We start from the raw sequence: 22,620 nt of genomic DNA on the forward strand, positions 1-22,620 counted from the left end.
GCATCAATCATACATAATATACTTATTTTCTGAATTTATTTTTAAAGTCATAAATAGAAAGTGGCATTACAGAAACAAATTGAAAAAAAGACAAAAGATAGCCTACTGTTTAATAAAAATACAGCAGAAACGTAAAATAAAACACATGAAAATCTACATATTATTGCATAATAATAGGGTTTTCCAGTTGTTGGAATTCTAAGTCATTTTATGTATTTTCTTTAAGTAAGACATTTTATGACTCTGTGTACCAAAGGGGCTATTTATTAACAGAGGAGTAAGTCTAACTTTTGGTTCTTGACTTTTTATTATGTATTCTAATGACCTTCTAATTCTTTGATCTTGTCCCCAGAAAATCCAGAGTTCATAGGACAAGAAAGGTATATAGTAGTATTACTGGACATGCCTCTGTGGGTAATGGTTGAAGAGGCAGAAGGAGACTTGTTTTTGAAAACTGCCTACTTGTTTATGCTATTGTTTGCTTATGTCCTATATCATTTACCAGTCATTTTAGATAATTAGCCAGTTGCTGATTTAATTATGCTTCACCATATTCCACATATGACATAAGCCAAATAGTATGACTTGCTACTTGGCTTAACTCCCATGTGGAATATGTTTCATCTCGACAATGAAAGAAGATTTCAGAAATTTGTTCTTGCAACTAATCAACACGACTGCTGGAGATCAGCTCTTGTTTAGTTTTTGTTCTCTAAATAGAATTGCTGTCTGGGATGATGAAAGACCCTTCTTGTTTTCTCTGCTTATTGTCTATATTTACAGCTGTCTCACACACAGTAATATTCTTATTCAAAAAAAGGGGGAATAGGTAAGAGAAATTAAATTTAAGGAACATCCATGTGAAGTTGAATTTTCTGCATACAGATTGTGAATAATTCAGCCTGCATTTGAATATTACTCTTTACAATCTCTTGTTTTCCAGCTATAGGGCAACCTCTTAAATGTTGGCTACCATGAAGGCGCCTACATTTCCATATAAAGATCTCTTCTGACAACATTGGAAGAACCGCAGACAGTGTAACACGTATTGGAGCATTTAGTTTTGCTCTGTGAGTCACTTTATTATAAAATGTGAACTTCAGGCTATGAATAAGACAAGATACTATTGAGTAAAATGGGAAAAGCCACTACCTGGAGGACCCCCTTCACGTCTCAAAACTCCTTTGTTTAAGTGAGCATGACAATAGCAGTTTCTCTTTTTGTCTTTGTGCCATATTTACATATTTTATTCTTTAATCTTAAAAAAAACTTTATTAATACAATATTACTAATTGTAACAATAATAATGACTACCAGCTGCTAATTGTTTTGTTGTTAGGCACACTAGGTGAAGTTAATGCTAAGTGTATGTAACTTCTAACAACTCTGTAAGGTAGCTGCTATTACTGGACTCTTTTTTAGGTGAGCAAACTGAGGCACAGAGAGGATGAGGAATTTATTCCAAATCACCCAGCAGGCAGAAGAGCTAGCATTGAACTTGAACCTAGACAACCTGATACCAGGGCCTGTACTTTTTACTACTAGGCCATAGCATTGCCTCCCATACCCCTGAAGAAGTAATAAGTGCTCACATATTACAGAGGTTAATGTTAAAACCCTGAGAAGTCAAGTTAACTCGTCTAAGGCATGTGGCTAGCAATGTCTATTTCACTTGGCAATAATAAAAGAGAATCTTTTTTCTCTTATCATTCCTCCATACTGAAGCCGTTTCACTCCCCTTCTGTTTGCAGACACATGCAGCTTTATTCTTAGGGAAAAGGAATTATAGTGAAATTTATAAAGTAATGAATTATAATAATTATAATATTTATAATTATATTTATGCATTATAATTATATTATAATAATATTTCTAATTATTACTATAACTAAATTAATAAATTAATGCTCAATTTTTTAACAATGGAAAAGAACAATCAAAAAAGATTTTCATTAAAAAATAATATACTTAGATGATTAAAAAACAGCAGTAGAAACATTTAATTTCATGGGTATGGGGGTATCTGAACAGGATAATTCTTCCTTTTACATTCTAATTTGCCTTTATCCTAATTAAAAGTGAGTGTGTTCATCTTGCACTAAACAGCAGTGACTTCACAGGTTTTGACACACCTTGCCATAGGGAGGTTTGGATGTTGCTGAGGTAAGGTTATAAAAGTCATATAGTCAGTAATTCAAGGTATTTGCCCAACAACTCCATCGAACACTTGTTCCATAGAGACTTGTCCTAACATTGTTAATTATTCTGTTTCAAAATGGGGGCAGAGGAATTGAGGGATTTGTTGGGAAAAGGTTTTTTCAGTGCAAATGGAAATTCTGTATGTTTCTATCATGTTTTTTAAAATACCAGCGAATCTATTTCTGAATAATAATCATGAATTATTTATACATACATAAATGTCATCAAGGAATGGGGTAGCTAGTTTGTTTTTAACTTTTATCTATATGCCTCAGAATCTTTTGCTACCAAATATTTCAAAAAAAGCTCTCTCTTGAGGAAAATGTAATTCAGTTATGAGAGAAGTTGCTAAGAGATTGTATTCTCTTATTGTTCATCTTAACTTTGATCTTTTCTGGATAAGGAAAAGACTAATTTTTAGACCTTGATATGATAGTCAGCATTTTCCTTGTACAAAAGAACAAAAAAATGACTATGCTTGGAAGAAAACCCATCTGGAAAGAAAATTTGAATGTGCCAATTTCCGCATTATTCCTAAAATATTTTTCCCATACTAACTTTCCCCAATATTACTTATTCCCCAGCCCTAGAATAAATAAAGAATCCCATACATGGACAATTAACAAGGTTTTCCAGAAACATCATCCAAACATGCCAAATCAACAACCAAGTAGTCTTTATAGGGCATGTTTTGGAAAGCTGATCTGGATTCTATAATAAGAATAAAAAATAGGAGCATCATACAGACTGGTCACTTCCTTCAATACTAATGGAGGCAAAAACACACAGCCTCAGACTTGAAAAGAGTTTTGGAAGCCATCTTGCACAAAATCCAAGAAACTAAGTTCAGAAAATAAAAGTGACTTTCAAAGCTAGTTAGTGGCAGCGCAGAAAGGCTTCCAGACTCCAATTTCTCTGCTGAGCATATTATCATAAACCCTTGAAGATAAGTTCAAAAGTTATATGAATGTGGGTGTGAGCATCTGAGGAGAATTTTTAGAATACAATTAGTATAACTGACATGCTATACAAATAATCTTCTGATATAAATTCAGTGCGAAAGTACTAGAAATTCAAATAAGACACATGCAGCTTGTTTCTCTACATAAACCTTAATCTAGTTGATCAAATTACTTGGTACTTTTAAATCCATTGGATTATAAGTTATTTCTTAATAATACAAAGATATGAAGTAATTTATTTTGCACATCAATTACTTAGAAGGCATACATGCTGTATATATAATACTTCTTGCTGATGAAAGTAGTATAGCTGTTGAGATGTCTAAAATATTTCCAAACCTTTGATCCAGATTACAAAAAACCTGCAGTAACAATGAGATTTTATTATTTTTAAGAGCAGAAATCACAGCTGAAGCAAAATGTCCCTGCTGAACACTTAACAAGGGAAATGAACAGCAGATGATGATGCAATGACAATGGACTAATTATCATATGTAGACATAAAGAAGTAGAAACTATACTCAATTTAAAACATAGCTGGCAGTTAACTGTTCCACTACTATGCATACTCCTCCCATATCTATGCCTGGAGTGTTTCCAAAACAATTTAAAAAGTAAATTCACTAAATCAGATTTATGAAAAAAAGAAGTCCAAAAGCAATTAAAGAAATACATTACTAATATTATAATAGATCTCAGGGACTGTGCTAGACTCTGGGACATAGCTCTACTCCATAGACTATCTCCAGATATTTAAATAAGAACTCAGATAAATGTGATAAAGAAATGAGTGAGGAGTGACACCAGCATCATGGTGGAGTGAACTTGCCTGGGACTCTCTCCCTTCCAACATACAATGAAAAGGGGAATCCATACTCTAACGGAGGACATTGTAACACAGCACAAAAATGTTGGAGAGACATGCCGCCATACAACAAGGGTGGAGGGGCTGGAACCCCCCTTGGAGGAGCTGGAATGGGGTAAGAGAGAACTTCACTCCCTCCCCTAAAGAGTGCCATCCAAGACCACGGGACACTCCATGAGGGAAGGAATGGGGGAGGGGATGTGCATTCCTGGGAACATTAAGGACCACCACCAAGGACCCATACAGCCTAGAAGGAAGCCCTCTCCCAGGCGAGAGCTTTCACGGGGTGGGGGGCAGGAGGGGGGGTGCCCTTATCAAGCCAATACCCTAGCAGACTACATAGCAAGAGCAGAGTGAGAAAACCCAAGAGCACACAGGATAAAATGCCCCTCCTGCCCCCACCCTCCACTGCTCCACCACCACGGATGTCAGCTGAAGGCAGAGAGCTCAGAATACATGGCTCTTGACCCCCACCCAGAGGTGATAGGTGGCAACCACAACCAAACAATATCAGAATGCAAAAGACCTGACCCACCTCCTCTAACAATGTCAAACGCTACATCAAATCTCCACACCAGAGAGAAAATGACAAGTACCCAAAATTAAGTCCTGATGACACAGAAATATGTAATCTAATTGACAATGAATTCAAAATAGCTATCATCAAAAAACTTGATGAGGTAAAAGAGAATGTAGAGAAACAATTCATAAAGTTCAGGAGCTACTTCACAAAAGAGATTGAAACAATAAAGAAGAATCAATCAGAAATATTAGAGATGAAAGACACAATGGAAGAGATAAAACAAAATACAGATTCCCTGAATGCTTGAGTAGACATCATAGAGGAGTGTATCAGCATAATTGAAGATAAACATGATGGAATGCTCCAGACAGAGGAGGAGAAAGAGCTAAGACTAAAAAGAAATGAAGAAAGTCTCTGAGAAATTAGTAACTGCAACATAAGAATTATAGATATTCCAGAAGGAGAAGAAAAGGAGAATGGAACAGAAAAACGTGTTTAAAGAAATAATAGCAGAGAACTTCCCAAACCTAGGGAAAGAGAGGGAAATCTATGTGGAAGAGTCTTCCAGGTCTCCTAGATATGTCAGTGTAAAAAGACCTACTTCAAGGAATATAGTAGTAAAAGTGGCAAAAATGAATGACTAAGAATGAATACTAAGGGCAGCAAGGCAGAAGAAGAAAATGTACAAAGGAACCCCTATCAGGCTTTCAGTGGATTTCTCTGCAGAAACCTTACAAGCTAGGAGAGAATGGAATGACATATTCAAATGTTTAAAAGACAAAAATTTTCAGCCGAGAATAGTCTATCCAGCAAAAATATCCTTCAGATATGACAGAGAAATAAAAACTTTCCCAGACAAACAGAAGCTAAGGGAGTTTGTAGCCATGAGACCCCCCTACAAGAAATCCTCAAGAAAACCCTCATACCTGAAAAAAAAAAGGGAGAAAGGGGTCACAAAACACAGAGAAAGGAGTTAAATAGGTACACAGAATCAGAATAGGATAGCAAATACTCAAGTACAGCATTAAGCTAAAGGGAAGGAAACAGCAAAAACAAAGATAAGCCGGTCATTTCAACCACAAAGTTGCAATACAAGATGGACTCAGATGTGATAAAAACAACATAGGACGGGAGGAGGAAAGGAAGTGAATTGGTTTATACTGAGGAAATTAGAGGCCATCAGAAAATGGACTATCTCATACACAAGATTCTGAATACAAACCTCAGGGTAACCACTAAACAAAAAAGCAGAACAGAGACAAATTATAAATAAGGAGAACACAAAGAAACACATCATAAAAAACTACATAATTCAATAGTAAACCAAAACACACAGGACAAGAAACAAACGAAATGCAGGAAAACCAGAAAACGAGTGATAAAATGACAGCATTAAGCCCTTTTGCATCAATAATCAACCTAAATGTAAATAGATTGAGTTTGCCAATAAAAAGACACAGAGTGGTGAGATGGATTAAAGAGCAAGACCCACTAATATGCTGCCTCCAGGAAACACATCTCAGCTCCAATGACAACCACAGGCTCAGAGTGAAGGGATGCAAGACAATACTGCAAGGTAATGGCAAACAAAAGAAAGCAGGTGTTGCAATGCTTATATCAGACAAGGTACACTTCAAGATAAGAAAGGTAAAGAGAGACAAAGAGGGGCAGTATATAATGATCAAAGGGACACTCCATCAAGAAGAAATAACACTTATATATGCAGTCAACACAGGAACACCAAAGTTCATGAAGCAACTATTAACAAACCTAAAATAAGATGTTAACAATAATACAATAATAGTAGGGAACCTCAACACTCCACTCACATCAATGGATAGGTCATCCAGATAGAAAATCAACAAGGAAACAGTGGAGTTAAATGAAAAGCTAAACCAGTTGGACTTTACAGACATATATAAAACACTCCATCCAAAAGCAGTAGAATACACATTCTTCTCAAGTGTGCATGGAACATTCTCAAGGATAGACCAAGTTAAGCCTCAATAAATTTAAGAAAATTGAAATGATACCAAGCATCTTTTCCAATCACAATGTTATAAAGCTAGAAACTAATTACACGAAAGGGACAAAGATGTGACAACTAACCAACATGCTAGTGAACAAGCAATGGATCATTGAAGAAATCAAAGGAGAAATCAAAAAGTATCTGGAGACAAATGAAAATGATAGCATACCATAACAACTCATATGGAATGCAGCACAAGCCTGTATTAAGAGGGAAATTCATCGCAATACAGGCATACCATAACAAACAAGAAAAATCCCAAATAAGCAACCTCAAATTACATCTAACTGAATTAGAAAATGAAGAACAAATAAAACCCAAAGTCAGCAGGAGAGAAATAATAAAAATCAGAGCAGAAATAAATGCTATTGAAACAAAAAAGGCAGTAGAAAGAATCAATGAAACAAAGAGCTGGTTCGTTGAGAAAATAAATAAAATTGACAAACGCTTAGCCAGACTTCCAAAAAAAAAAGAAAGAAAGCTCAGATAAACAAAATTAGAAATGAAAGAGGAGAAATAATAACAGACACCACAGAAATACAATGGATTACGAGAATATTACAAAAAATTATATGCCAACAAAATGGATAATCTAGAGGAAACGGATAAATTCCTAGACTCTTACAACCTCCTAAAGCTGACTAAAGAAGAAACAGACAATCTGAATAGATCAAGCATAAGGAAAGAGATTGAAACAGTAATCAAAAGCATCCCAAATGGGGCCAGCCCAGTGGAGCAGCAGTTAAATGCCCACATTCCGCTTCTCGGTGGCCTGGGGTTCTCCTGTTTGGATCCCTGGTGAGGACATGGCACCGTTTTACAAAGCCATGCTGTGGTTGGCGTCCCACGTATAAAGTAGAAGAAGATGGGCATGGATGTTAGCTTAGGGCCAGTCTTCCTCAGCAAAAAGAGGATTGGCAGCAGATGTTAGCTCAGGGCTAATCTTCCTCAAAACAACAACAACAACAAAAAAGCATCCCAAAGAATAAAACACCTGGACCAGGCAGCTTCCCTGGGGAATTCTGCCAAACTTTCAGAGAGGATTTAATACCTATCCTTCTCAAACTATTCCAAAAAATTAGGGAAGGTGGAATACATTCTACAAGGCCAACATCACTCTGATACGAAAACCTGATAAGGACAACACAACAAAGGAAGACTGCAGGCCAATATCACTGATGAACACAGATGCAAAAATCCTCAACAAAATTTTGGAAACCCAAATTCAGCAATTCATCAAAAGGATCATACATCATGATGAAGTGGGATTCATACCAGGGACACAGGGATAGTTCAACATCCACAAATCAATCAATGTCATACACCACATCAACAAATTGAGGAATACAAACCACATGATCATCTCAATAGATGCAGAGAAAGCATTTGACAAGATCCAACAGCCATTTATGATAAAAACTATTAACAAAATGAGAATAGAAGGAAATTACCTCAACACAATAAAGGCCATATATGACAAACCCACAGCCAACATCATACTCAATGGGCTAAAACTGAACACTATCCCCATGAGAATAGGAACAAGACAAGGATGTCCACTGTCACCACTCTTATTCAATTTAGTACTGGGGGTTTTGGCCAGAGCAATTAAGCAAGAGAAAGGAATAAAAGGAATCCAAATAGAGAGTGAAGAAGGGAAATTCTCACTGTTTGCAGACGACATAATCTTATATATAGAAAACCCCAAATAATCCATTGGAAAACTAACAGAAATAATTAACAATTATAGTAAAGTTGCAGGATACAAAATCAACTTATAAAAATCAGTTGCTTTTTTATACTGTAAGAATGAACTTATAGAAAGAAAACTCAAGAATAAAATTCCACTTACAATTGCAACTAAAAGAATGAAGTACTTAGGAGTAAATTTAACCGAGGAGGTGAAGGACTTATTAAACGAAAACTATAAGACATTACTGAAAGAAATTGATAATGGCATAAAGAGATGGAAAGAGATTCCATGCACATGGATTGGAGGAATAAACATAGTTAAAATGTCCATACTACCCAAAACAATCTACATGTTCAATGCAATCCCAGTTAGAACCCCAAGGACATTCCTCACAGAAATAGAACAAAGAATCCTAAAATTCATATGGCACAACCAAAGACCCTGAATTGCTAAGGCAATCCTGAGAAAAAAGAACAAAGGTGGAGGTATCACAAGCCCTGATTTCAAAATGTACTACAAAATCATAGTGATCAAAACAGTATGGTACTGGTACAGAAACAGGCACACAGATCAATGGAACAGAACTGAAAGCCCAGAAATAAAACTGCACATCTATGGACAGCTAATCTTCGACAAAGGTGCCAAGAACATACAACGGAGAAAAGACAGTCTCTTCAATAAATGGTGTTGGGAAAACTGGACAGCCACACTCAAAAGAATGAAGGTAGACCATTATCTCATGCCCTAGACAAAAATAAACTCAAAATGGATCAAAGACCTGAAGATAAGTCCTGAAACCATAAAACTCCTGGAAGATAATATAGGTAGTACATTCTTTGACATTGAACTTAAAAGGATCTTTTCAAATACCATGTCTTCTCAGATAAGGGAAACAAAAGAAAAAATAAACAAATGGGAGTTCATCAGACTAAAGAGCTTCTGCAAGGCAAAAGAAACTAGGATCAAAACAAAGAGACAACCCACCAATTGGGAGAAAATATTTGCAAATCATATATCTGACAAGGGGTTAATCTCCATGATATATGAGGAACTCGCACAACTGAACAATAAAAAAACAAACAGCCCAATCAAAAAATGGGCAGAGGATATCAAGAGACATTTTTCCAAAGAAGATATACAGATGGCCAATAAACAAATGAAAAGGTGTTCAACATCAGTAATCACCAGGGAAATGCAAATCAAAACTACACTAAGATACCACCTTATGCCTGTTAAAATGGCTATAGTCACTAAGACTAAAAATAACAAATGTTGGAGAGGGTGTGGAAAAAAGGGAACCCTCATACACTGCTGGTGGGAATGCAAACTGGTGCAGCCACTATGGAAAACAGCACAGAGATTCCTCAAAAAACTGAAAATTGAACAACCAGACGACCCAGCTATCCCACTACTGGATATCTACCCAAACAACTTGAAATCAACAATCCAAAGTAACATATGCACCCCTATGTTCATTGCAGCACTATATCATTGAACTATGCAGTTCAAATAGCACTATGGCTATTTACAATAGCCAAGACATGGAAACAATCCAAGTGCCCATTGACTGATGATAGATAAAGAAGATGTGGTGTATATATATATATATATATATATATATATACACACAATGGAATACTACTCAGCCATAAAAAAGACAAATTCATTCCATTTGCAATAACATGGAAGGACCTGGAGGGAATTATGCTAAGTGAAATAAGCCAGATTGGGAAAGACAAATACCAGATGATTCAACTCATATGTGGAATATGAACAAACAGATGGACAAAGAAAACAGTTCAGTGGTTACCAGGGGAGGGCAGGTGGTTGTGGGCACAGAGGGTGAAGGGGAGCACTTCTGTGGTGACAGTCAAGAAAATAATGTACAATTGAAATCTCACATTGATGTAAACTATTAAGAACTCAAAAAAAAAAAAAAAGAAATGAGTGAGGCAACTGAATGCAAGTAAGTGTTGGGTGCTGGAATATAACCATGTAAAAAAAAACGCTGCTGTCATTTTTTAACTATAAAGCTGATTTACTATCTTTGATATGTTTCACTACTTAATAATAGCTAACAATAACTACCAAATGTGAACCAACATGCGTACCACTTACTAATGATATTTAGAAAATATGATAACAATATACCACTGCCCTCTTGGGTATATTATTTTCATTTCTATGTATTATAATTTTATATATATATAAAAAATTATGTGAGGCCTATATATAGTCATAATATAATATATATTATAATTATATATATAATTAGAATAGTTTCTTGATAATTTTATACATATAATTATAATAGTTTCAATAGACAATATGAAATGTGCAATATCTTGGCAGCATTTTAATACAGCAATAGTATATTTTCTAAAGCTTACTTCTATATGACTCATCTCTTGGTGCTCTCTATAGATATATTGTATTTTCTCACTCTTCATAGACTCAGGTTCTGGTTATATAGAACTGCTGGTATTTTTCAATGTTTAAACCTTCCCATGTCTTCTGGCCTATTCAAGATTATATCTTCAAACACCACTCAATTATCTAGATGTCTTGATCCTTCAACTTACATATTCTTACATGTTTATCATGTTCCCAACTCTGATATTGTCCTCTGTGTGCCTTCTATTCTTCCATGTCACAACTAAAATATGCTCCATTCTTGTTCATTGTCATCTCTCCTCTGCAAATTCATCAATATTACTTGTCTTAGGCCACAAGCTCAGAATGAATAGGAACTAAAAGAGAACCACACATAATTGGGTATTTTACACTGCAATGCTTGATACTGCAGCCACTTTCCTTGCTTTTTCTTAAGGGCTTTGTGGCTTCAATGATTTATCACTAAGTTTCCACAGTGACAAGTGAGATGCAATGTACTTTCTCCTTGCTTTCATGCATCAAAGACTGACTTTTAGGAGATGTCAGCAAAATGATATTGAGCCACTTAGGAAATGTCAGCAGACTCAGAGGTAGGCTGTCTCAACCCTTCCTTCTCCTTCTTTTCTTACTACAGCATTAACCTGACTTCTCACACAATTTCAATTACCACTGGAATAAAGGTTTTCCAAAATGTAAGTCTCCAGTGTTGCCTTCTCACCTACCCTCTCTTGTCCTTAATATCCTTCAGTCATAGGACATTTCCTCTTGGGTATATTACTGATAATTAATTAAATGTATCCAAAACTATGCTAAGTAGTTATCTGTATATTTTAGCCCTGAAATACAAATAAATTAAATTGAAAGTATATACACAATTGTTTCTTTTTTGTATTTACACTTGCATTCATCCACTCTCATTCCATTAGATTTTTATTTTAATCACTGGACAGGATCTGAAAACCTGCTACATAAACTTTTAAAAATTTCTTTATTAAAAGAATCTAGAACTCTCTAATGACTCTGTAATGTTTTTTACCTTTCTAAAGGGAATGATCAGTTGGGAGATATCTATGTGAAAGGGAGTAATAAGGTTCCTATAGTCAGAATACTCTATAACCATAATGATCCAGAGATTTCATACTGAATGTACCTGAGGCTCAAACACTGCTCAAATTATATTTTGAAAGGTATTCAAAACATTAGTTAATATTTTGCAAACTGAGTATCCGAATGGTTTATAAGGCTGTGACTCTACTAATTGTATGCTTTTATATAATATAACCCTATGCTTTAGTATAATAATTCCTATTTCATCTCCTGTGCATTGGGAAATGAATGCTTTTAGTTCAATGTAGAACAGTAGACATTATTGTTATCATCAAATCCTTTTTGCAAGTAGCAGAATATAAATATTTAATAAATGCAATGTGATCATCTTATTTTAAACATGATTACATTGCTTTCTTTGTTTAAACAGCAGGGTAAGAAGGTGCCAGTAAGAAATATGTTCAGAAATTAATGCTAGAATATAGAGACTCTGTCACAATTTTACATACTGCCATACTTTTTAGAAAACAAAATTGTTGGATAATTATTGTTTTTGAAATTTATTACGTAAAAATGCAGGAGGCAGATGATGATAATAGTATTATTCTGTTTTCAGAGAAAGCATCCTGAATCCATGTGACATTCACCACTCCAGAGAGAATAAATGATATTTCACCAAAAGATGCTCATGGGTGAATTTGCAGTGTCAAAAGATCTGAGACTGAAATGAAATGAATACCATCCGTGAAAGGATGATATGTTTTGTACTATCTCCAAATCATTCAACTCTTTGTATGAACTTGCATCAGGGCTTCCTTCATTGCATACTAATGGGTTGCATTAAATCTCATGATACTTTCATACCAATTCTGATAACTGTAAGAAAATAACTCTCAAGATGAGCCTTTCAATAATTCTACCATTTGAGATTCAGGTCAATTTAGTCTGAATATTCTTGTCCAAATGTGAATATATTTATAAAAATGTGAGCTGCAAGACAGACAGGTTCAAATTCATACCGTAACTGAACTAAAAATTGCTATCCTGCCTATTGAATAGGCTGTCAAGCTTGCAACGTTCTCAAGCAAGAGTTACTTACTACAGTTTTCTTCATCTGAATTATCACTGCAATCATTTTGGCCATCACACCGCCAGTGATCTGGAATACAGTTGTTGTTTTTACACTGGAATTCGTGAGGTCCACATGTCTTTTTATCTGTAATGGAAAGAACTAGAATTTGCATCGTTGACTTCCATGAAGACATCCCTCACGATATCCTTATAGCCACGCCAAGTCCAAGGCATATGACATTTCCTCACATCTTAATTCAGTTATTAGCTGAGAAGCATCCCTAGGAAAAACTGAAGTCAAGTGCTGAATAAAATTCATCTTTCTGTCTTGGTTTATGTTGTTATCGGTCATGGTTTCACTGCAAGCTAATTACAAAGCAACTGATCGGACCAGCCACACAGAGTCTACACAAACCAATCAATTAAAAAAAGATCAAAATTATCCAAAACTACCCTTCTCTTTAGGACACTCCTTCCCTAAGCCACCTTCTCTTTCTGTTATAAAGCAGCAAAAAGAAATGATTATTAATCAAACTCTGAGGTTGTCATCTCGTCTTCTTCCCTAAGAATTCTTTGCTCATAATCTGCCTGTGGTCAGTTGCTCTAAATTCATAGATTATAGTAATATGCACAGACTTAGAAAATTAATAAAGTGTCATCTCACTTGAACTCTATTAATTAGCCCTTCACTTTGCAAATGACAAAACAGAGACTCAGAAGTTTAGGAACTTGACGGATTTTCACTACATTAGACGACACAGCCAGTATCAAAAAAAGTTGTGTTTTACTCCTGATTTAGTGCTCTTCACAGCAAATCTAATTGTGTCCGTGAACCAAAATCAGAATGCATGCAGTAAGCATCTAAAGTTTAGGTCATATAATATTAAATTTCATAAGAGTAATAGCTAACTGTGTATAGTCTAAAGCAGTATTTCTTAAACTTTAATGTGCATTCATAAAAATCCCTTGGGAATTTTGCTAAAATGGAGATTGTGATTGAGTAGATCTGGATTTCTAACAGTTCTCTAGTGATGATGTTGTCCTTGGTCTATGAAACACACTGAGTAGCAAGGGTCTAAAGTATCAAGATGATATAAATTCAATCACATAAAAATAATCAAATTATAAACATCAATGTACAATTTAGGACACATTTCCCTTTCATATACTTAGATTGACCCCTTGTTCTCAGCCATTTTGGAGATGGAAAGTGAAGTGTTTAATAACTCAGATTAGTAAAATAACTAAAGGAGAAGATAAGCTATTTGCTGGTGGTTTCTACTCTTTACTTCAAAATGCATCTTATACAATTAAGATTCAAATAAAATTATGAAAGCAAAAATGATTTATGTATAATTATGAAAATTAAATCAGGAATATCTATTGAGGATCCTGTCTACCTGTTGGCTAAACATTTCGATATATATGATCACACTCAATCTTCATAACATCTCTAGAAGTATATTACACTCGTTTAAATAAATGAGAAAAATGTTTCAAAGAGTTTTAATAATTTCTCGAATCTTACAAAGGTATTAAATGGCAAAGGAGGGCTTTATATCCAGATCCTACTCCAGAAACATTTTGTATACATCTATTGCCTGTGTTTCCCTCTCTTCCTGCCCACCTGCCTGGCTGCTAATGCTTACTCAGAACCTAATTGTGGTACTGTGTTAAAGCACTGTGTTTGTAATATATCATTTTTGCCTCTGTTATTCCTACCTTGAGATTTAAAAATTGGCTTAAAATCTGCAGAAGTTCTAATGTAGCAACCACACATCTCAGTCAATCTGTTAGGATGATTGTAATTTAAATAATGACCATTAAAAATATGGGAGTTGGTACTGAACTATTTAGTTATTTCATTTGATAATTAAACTCTTCTGAAATTCTACTCTATGTATAACATTAGTTTTGTTTATTCCTTGCCTTGTGTTGCTTACATTATTTTTAAATACTGTTTTAAAATTTTAGAATATAAGAATGTAAGAAAGATCAGACTGGATCAGACAAGTAGATCATGTGACCTAGTACTACAATACTGGCTCCAAGCAATTGTCCAAAATTACAAAAGGTTAACAATTGGTACTGAGTATCAATATAATGTGTTTTTGAGGGTTTCCCCCACTAAATCTGATTTGTACTCTTTTTTTTCCTGTGTTTAAATATTTGTATCATATTTTGTGTTTGAAACAAATTTGAACTTATTTCTTAACAAGAACAAGTTACAGTTCTTTGGTAAAATTTCCATTTGGGGCATGCAGAAACAGTAACGTGGAAAGATTAATTGCCTTATGTAAGGTTATTCAGATTTTATGTGTCCAAGTTATTTAACTTTCTGATCCATGACATTACTTATAAAAATTACAAATACAAACTATACAAATTATATAGAGTTTTCTGCATTTAAAATCTCCCTTGAGGAAATATAAATAAATAAATATATAAATATATTTTATATTTTAATAGCAAAAGTGTATGAGCAAGGTCTAAAAGAGCAGTTCTCAAATTGGCTACACATTAAAATTACCTGGGGAACTTTTAAAAATCCCTTTGCTCAGTCCATATCCCACATCAATAAAATCAGACTCTCTGGGGTGGAACCCAGACAACAGTATTTTTATTAAAGCTAGTCTGGCAATTCCAATGAACAGCCAAGATTGAAAATCACTGGCCCAAACAATTAATTGTAGAATGAAATATATGTGATTCCACATTCTAATACAATATGCTAGACTAATCAATATAAAATGATCACAATATGTAGAGTTTTCTATTAATTCATATTGTTAAATAGCATTGGAACCATGCATTATTTCATTTTTTAGTATTATAAAAATGGAGAAAACAAATATAGCATTTGAAAACTTGTTTTCTTTGTTTAATATGTTTTCACATGAACTGCAGATACTAGTACAAATTTGATTTTGTACTGGTAGGATGAGGGACCACCAACACGTAAAACTGTATGTAGTGTATACTGCAACACTATTGGTGCTTGTGTATGTGTGGGCTCTTTCTGAACGAGGTAAAAGAATCTGGTGACAGTGATGCTTTGAGGAGCAAGAATTGGGGAAGTGGAATAGAAAACAGGAGTGGAAGAGAGATATAAGTTTCTCTTTATTTCAAAAGGAATCCAAAGGAATCTGCAAACTACTGGAAGTTATAAGTGAATCTGAGAAGGTCATAGGATATAAGATCAGTACGTATGTTTAATTATATTTTTATATATTAGCAATAATGAAAAATAAAACAAAAAATAAACCTTTTACAATGGTATCAATAAAACTGGTGAAATTTGTGTGAGATCTTCATACTGAAAAACTATAAAAGATTGTTGACAGAAATTGAGTAACATCTAAGAAAACGAAGCAGTATATCATGTTACGGATCAGAAAACTCCAAATTATTAACATTTTCTCTAAGTTAATATATAGAATTAATGCAAACACTATCAAACTTTCAGCAAGTTATTTTTGAAAAAAATAGATTATTGTAATCTATTTTGAAGAAATAGATTATTCTAAAAAGCTATTGAAATGCAAAGGATCTAGAATAATCAACCAATACTGAAAAAGATGAACAAAGTTAGAGAATTTACAGTACCTGATTTCAAGAGTTACTATAAAGCTACAGTAACCAAGAGAGTGTAGTAGTAAACAAAATGAAACCAGAAATATAAGCATGTGCATACGGTCAATTGATTTTCAACAAAGGCCCCAAGTCAATTTAATGGAGAAAGGAGTCTTTGCAGCAAATATTGCTGAAACAAGTGGCTATTCATATGAAAAATATAAATCTCAATCCAACCTACTCCATACACAAAAATTAATCTGAGATAATCATAAATATAATATAAAGCTTCTAGAATATTAGAAAATATTTTTATAATCTTGGAGAAGGCAAAGATTTGTAGGATAGAACACAGAAAGCATTAAAAATAAAAGAAAAATCGGTAAATTGGACTTCAACAAAATTAAAATATTTTATTCTTTACAAGTTATCATTAAGAAAATGAATAGGCAAGGAATGTAGTAAAATAAATTGCAACATACATATCTGGGAAAGTACTTAGATCCAACATACATAAAAATTCCTAGATATCTTACACATCAGTCGGCAAAAGACTTGAAAAACTACTTCACAAAAAAAGATATTTTAATGGCAACTAAAGGTTCTCAAATTATTAATCATCAAAGTAATGGAAATTCAAACCACAATGAGATACCACTACACACCTACTGGAATTGCTCAAATCTAAAAGACCACACTAAATTTTCATAAGAATATAAAGGATCTGAAACTCTCTATTCTAGTTCTTATAAAAATAAAGGTATATCTACCCTACAACTCAGCAATTTTACACCTAAGTATTCATCCAAGAAAAATGAAAATGAATGTTCACAAAATAAATTCTTACAAGAATGATTTTAGCAGCTTTATTCATAATAACCACTTCTAAAATAATCCAAGTTGGAATATATCTATGCAATTGAAAACTACTCAGGTATAAAAAAATAATGAATCTTAACACAACTTGGAAATATCTTAAAAATTTTATGCAAATGAAAACTCACAAGAGAAAGAATACATCCTATATGAATCTATTTATACGACAATCAAATACATGCAAAGGTACTCTGTGATGAGGCAAAGGAGTTAGTGGTTGTGGAGGGGAGTGTTAGAGGAATTGACTAAAGTTGCATGAGAGAACTTTCCATGGGGAAGGAAATGTTCTGGATCTTGTTTTGGGTGTTTGTTACAAGTATAAGATTGTCGAAACTCATCAAACTGAAAATTTATTTAAGATATGAACATTTCATTTTATTTTAATTAAAAATGATTTCACTATTAGAGCTACAGGGACTTTGGAAAAGCCAAACAATTATTCCATGATAAAGTATCATTCGTTTAGCCCCTGAATGCTCAGCTCTTTACAGAAGGGTAGTCTGAAACAGAATTCCCTGTTTAAAATATATATATACACACACATGCACATACACATATATATACATATCTCCAGAGATTTTTTTATCTGGCATTTGAAGTTCCCGTATATTCATTCTGTCACAGAAATTTGTATCTCAGTTTGCTCACATGCAATTATCTGTTTTCTATTTCAGGCGTGATGATTTAAGTAGTAATGAGAGTATAGGATTTTCTAAAACATCAAACGCAGTTATTTCATCTCCTATCATCTGCTGTCTCTCTTACACAAAGATACAGTTGGCCTTGCTCCCCCTAAAACAGTATACCTTTGAAAGTTTAAGGTGGCACTCTAAAAATACAAATAAACCAATATTTTTTCTGACTACAAGGTATGTGATTCAAAATATAGAATATACACTATAAGGTTGTCTAAAATTGCATCTTCCCTGGTGGTGCCAAAGGTTTTATTTTAATCTGTGAATTAAATGATGCTTTCAGACTTTCTATATAATTTTTTTCTCCTAAGAACATCTTAAATAAATGAATGCCACTGAAATGTTTCTAGCAATGTTTAATAGTTAAAATATGTTATATACAAGCCTTTCATATGTAATACATTTCTTTTTTTCTGGGTTAGCTCTGTGGTATAGGTCAAAATAAATACATTATATTATTGGAGAAAAAGCTCAATTCTTCAATGAATATATGAAATGATGTCTATTGTGTGTATACATAGAGAGAGAAGCTTTTGTACATTAAACATTCTAAAAAATTAATATTTTAATGAATCAATAGATAGCTAACCAAATTGAAACTATATACTGTTTCACTATAACTAATGCTTTAGTTATTGCTTTAAAAAATGAAATACTACTTGTAAATTTGCCATGTGTCTTATTCACCTGCTGATCAGAAGAAAATGGCTTAGAAAATTTACATCTGAAGGTTATAAAACTCAGTTGGCTATCAATTTGAAAATATAATGCATAAAATCAATTTACAGCAAAGTTAGGAAGAATACTTTAGCTTGGGGTTTAAGAATTATTGAGAATATGGAATTTTTGTTGTTCTTGCTAATGTTCTTTTGTAATCACCACTTTCCATCTTCCAGTTCAGGAAACGTGATGATTACAAACAGTTGGCTAGCATGCAACAACTTCTGTTACACAAAAGTAAATAGAGTCATAGAAACACTGAGGGGAAAAGAACTGTGAGAACAATGAAATTGAGCAGACATCAGTGTAGCTCTTTGCTTCTTTGCATACCAGATTACAACATCGTGGAGTCAGAAGCATAGAGTTAGAACAGGAGTCAGAACTGGAGTACCTCTTTTATAGACCTTGTCTTCTCTTGTGGACAGAATAACCATCTGTTAACTATCAAAGCATAACCTCTTTATGTAGAAATCATTATTTTCTTTTTTTAAATCAACTTTATACAATTGTGATCTCTCTCTCTAAATCCCCTCAATGTCTTGGGACCATCATATGGAAATGAATACCTATATATGCTGCTTTGCAAATGTTCTGAAGCTCCTTCTCTGGTATGAGTTCCTCAATGGTGATGATACGAGGGGACATAGTCTCTTCTTTGTTTTCTATAGCAGGTAGGATTTACTGGCACATACTTTTTGGCTGACATGAACATAGTAGACATATAAACCTATTATTGGTTATTATTGGCTTTTTTTTTTTTTTGTCCTTTTGAAAGTATTATTCTCACACCTGGTAAATCCGGTACTCTTGGATCACTACTTCTTCTATCATAGGGGAAGACCACATGACCCGGTGGGGGTGGGGGGGCTCTTCCCCTACACCACAATTGGTCCATGGTAGTAATGTTATTCATGTTTAAAAAAAAGACTTTACAGCTTAAACCTGATAGATGATTATTCTTCTTTAACATTAAATGTGTGGAGGACAGCAGTACAGGGATTGTATGGTGGCTAGGCAATGTCCTCAGGAACTCAGATTTTTATCATTCTGTTCCACCATCATAACTAATGGCTTCCATTGTTCTTAGTCACCTCATGGTGCAAGATGACAACTAGTGCTTGAGCCATCACTTTGCAGGTCCGAAGGAAAAAGAGCAGAAAGGCAAAGAAGAAGCCCTTCCACTTTGAGAAAATTCCCTTTAAATAGTCCTCCTGGAAGTGCCACATAACATTTCTGCTTGCATTTCTATGGTCAGAACTTAGTCACATGAAGACACCTAGGTACAAGGAGAGTTGAGAAATGTGATGACTTATTCTGGGCAGCAATGCGTCAACCTAAGATTAAGGGTTCTGTTTCTAAAGAGGAAGTAAAAATGGTTATGGGGATAAGAAATTTAGGAGTCTCTGTCAATAACCTAACAAGGTCAATGAAAGCCATTTGAGGTGATTTCTGTGGCTACTGAAAGAAAGAGTATTTCTTTCCTTTTGAAATTGCAAGTATTATAACTTCAAGTTTTCACAGGTCATTTTTAAAACTACGTAGAAAGCACCCATCTCAGAAGATACCAATAAAGTAAGAAGGAGCTTAGTAATGGAGAAAAAGGAGATAGGACCCTTATGACTCTATGTGAATACTTGGACCCAAATTGTGCCTGAAGTCAACTCCACTCACTCCTTGGAATCAAGGCAGAAAATTTATTTGTGTTGGATTTCTGTCATTTACAGACAAGAGTCCTAACTAATGCAAACACTACACTATTTTTATTGCTTAAAAATAGTATGGACTCCTAATATTAATGTTCTTATCTGTATGTGATGATTTGCATAATTCCCAGACTATTTCCTTGGTTTATAATTACCTGGGCAATGCAATCTCTTTTCACAAGAAGCTTCAAAATCAGTTTCTATTTAAAAATGATCTGTAAACCCAGGCTTCCGTGAAGATGGAAGATGGTACAAACACCTTTTTTTGAGCATATTCTTTGTATGATACGGTATTACGGCATCTAGTGATATTGATTATCCGGAAAACTGCAGGTTGCCTTGCACTATAAAGTGTTTGGTGCATCTGAAAATTAATTTCATGTTACTTCTCATCAATCAGGGTAATATTCCTCAATGAGCACTTACATGCACAACCTGTTCTTCTAGGGGAAGTGGAAAGAATATGTAGATGCACCAGCAGTCGAGAATAACAATGCCAGCTGCAGCTTCTCCCAGTGGGATCCTGCTACTTTTATTTTGCTTTTGAATTTTTTTTTTTAACTTTTACATTATTCTTCCAGGTAGAGAAGAGAAAGGTTTATAAAGTAAAACAAATTACCAATGACATATTTTCTTTATAAAGAGATGAATCTATAATAAGCTAGCTCTCTAGAAGCTCCAATAACATTTAAAAAATTCCATGTCAATGCAATGTAATTTTCAGTGGAAATTTTTTGAATTCGCATTATGCAGTTTTAGAAAGTGTCATATTACATCCTGCAATATCACACATAGCAATTGACAATGACTTGGGATTTTTTTCTTATTTAGAAATTTGTATTGTAACTTTATGGTTGTGAAGTGGGGGGAAGTAATTATTGTCTCATCTTTTGCCAACACACTCTGTACATCATCTGCTAAAGCCCTCCTATTCCAGTTATCATTCTCTTTTCAAAAACCTGTAGTCTTGACAAATTATAATGGCAATATCGTACAAATAAATTTGCATTTGTGAACCACAGATGAAGAGACAAATCTCCATAATACAGAAGTAGAGGTAGAGGCAGGGTACCCCTCTTCCGAGTCATCCTTGAGCCCAGGTTATAGATTCTGGTAGTCATGTTGTAGCAGTTCCACTCATGCTCCCTCATCCAGCTTAGAGAAAAACTAAATAAGCCTCTTCCTGCATTTTTTCCAAATACTGATTCTATGCTTTATTTTAAAAGTAAAATAAAAGCAACTTGAGGAAATTAAAAAGTGGGTCTACCAAAATAGTTTTGAATATATAATTGATGACATTTTTCTAGTTGGTCTGACCCTGTTGATCAGAGCAACCAGACACTTGCTCAATTCACTTTACACATTTGGAGGGACAACATCAGACTCTGATTTGGCGGGAGACAATGAGGCACAGTGGAAAGAACCTGACCATTAAAGTCAGAACTTGATTTGAGGGGCCGATCCTGTGGCTGAGTGGTTAAGTTTGTGCGCTCTGCTTGGGCAGCGCAGGCTTTCACCGGTTTGGATCCTGGGCGCAGACCTAGCACCGCTCATCAGGCCACCCTAAGGCAGTGTCCCACATAGCACAACCAGAGGCACTCACAACTAGAATATACAACTATGTACTGTGGAGCTTTGGGGAGAAGAAAAAACAAAAAGAAGATTGGCAACAGATGTTAGCTCAGTTACCAATCTTTAAAAAAGAATTTGATTTGAATCCTAGTTGTGGCTCTTACTCATGTAGAACCTAGAGTAATTATTTATCGTCTTTGTGCCTCAGTTTCCTGAAAGCTAAAAACTGACAGGAAATACATATAACATTGAAGTGAACTCCTAGCTTAATAAATAGTAACTAGTGATAAGTAATAGTAATAGTTATTAAGTAATAATACTTAATAAGTACTAAATAATGATTGCTTATAAAGTGATAATACTAGATAAATATATTGTAGCTAAAATTTTAGTAAGTAAATAGTAAACAAAAATTTAGAATATGTAGATTGTAATACCAACCTTATCATCAAGCAGCTATGCAAACTTAGGAGGAAGAAAAGTGATGCTTAGTTACAAAACTGCTATGCTGCATGCACTGCTTTAGGGTCTTTGCATTTTTTATCTTTGTTTTAAGTGAAAAAATATTTTACTACAACATTGTGATGCATCCTATTCATTTTACAAGCAAAGAGTGAGTATTGGTAAGAGGCTGAAGGTCACACGTCAGTATTCTAGTCATATAAGACACCTAAATGTTGTGGGAATCACAGTTCTCA

At 34.3% G+C, this 22,620-nt stretch overlaps 1 protein-coding gene and 1 long non-coding RNA gene across 5 annotated transcripts in view; one reads left to right on the plus strand and one right to left on the minus strand.

Annotated features, from left to right (window-relative positions):
• Nucleotides 1–22,620, minus strand: part of LRP1B (LDL receptor related protein 1B) — a 1,824,397-nt gene that overhangs the window by 143,540 nt on the left and 1,658,237 nt on the right. For all 4 annotated transcript variants that reach the window (XM_070241833.1, XM_023622537.2, XM_023622536.2 and 1 more), the window contains one exon: nucleotides 12,812–12,928. In XM_070241833.1, coding sequence (XP_070097934.1) covers nucleotides 12,812–12,928 — 117 coding nt within the window. The remainder of the gene's footprint in view (nucleotides 1–12,811; nucleotides 12,929–22,620) is intronic.
• Nucleotides 187–13,115, plus strand: LOC138918760 (uncharacterized). Its single transcript, XR_011428475.1, has 3 exons — nucleotides 187–277; nucleotides 944–1,070; nucleotides 12,329–13,115. It is a non-coding gene; the product is annotated as an uncharacterized lncRNA (long non-coding RNA).

Source organism: Equus caballus, chromosome 18, assembly GCF_041296265.1.
Source record: "Equus caballus isolate H_3958 breed thoroughbred chromosome 18, TB-T2T, whole genome shotgun sequence".
In the NCBI taxonomy this organism is placed as follows: domain Eukaryota; kingdom Metazoa; phylum Chordata; class Mammalia; order Perissodactyla; family Equidae; genus Equus; species Equus caballus.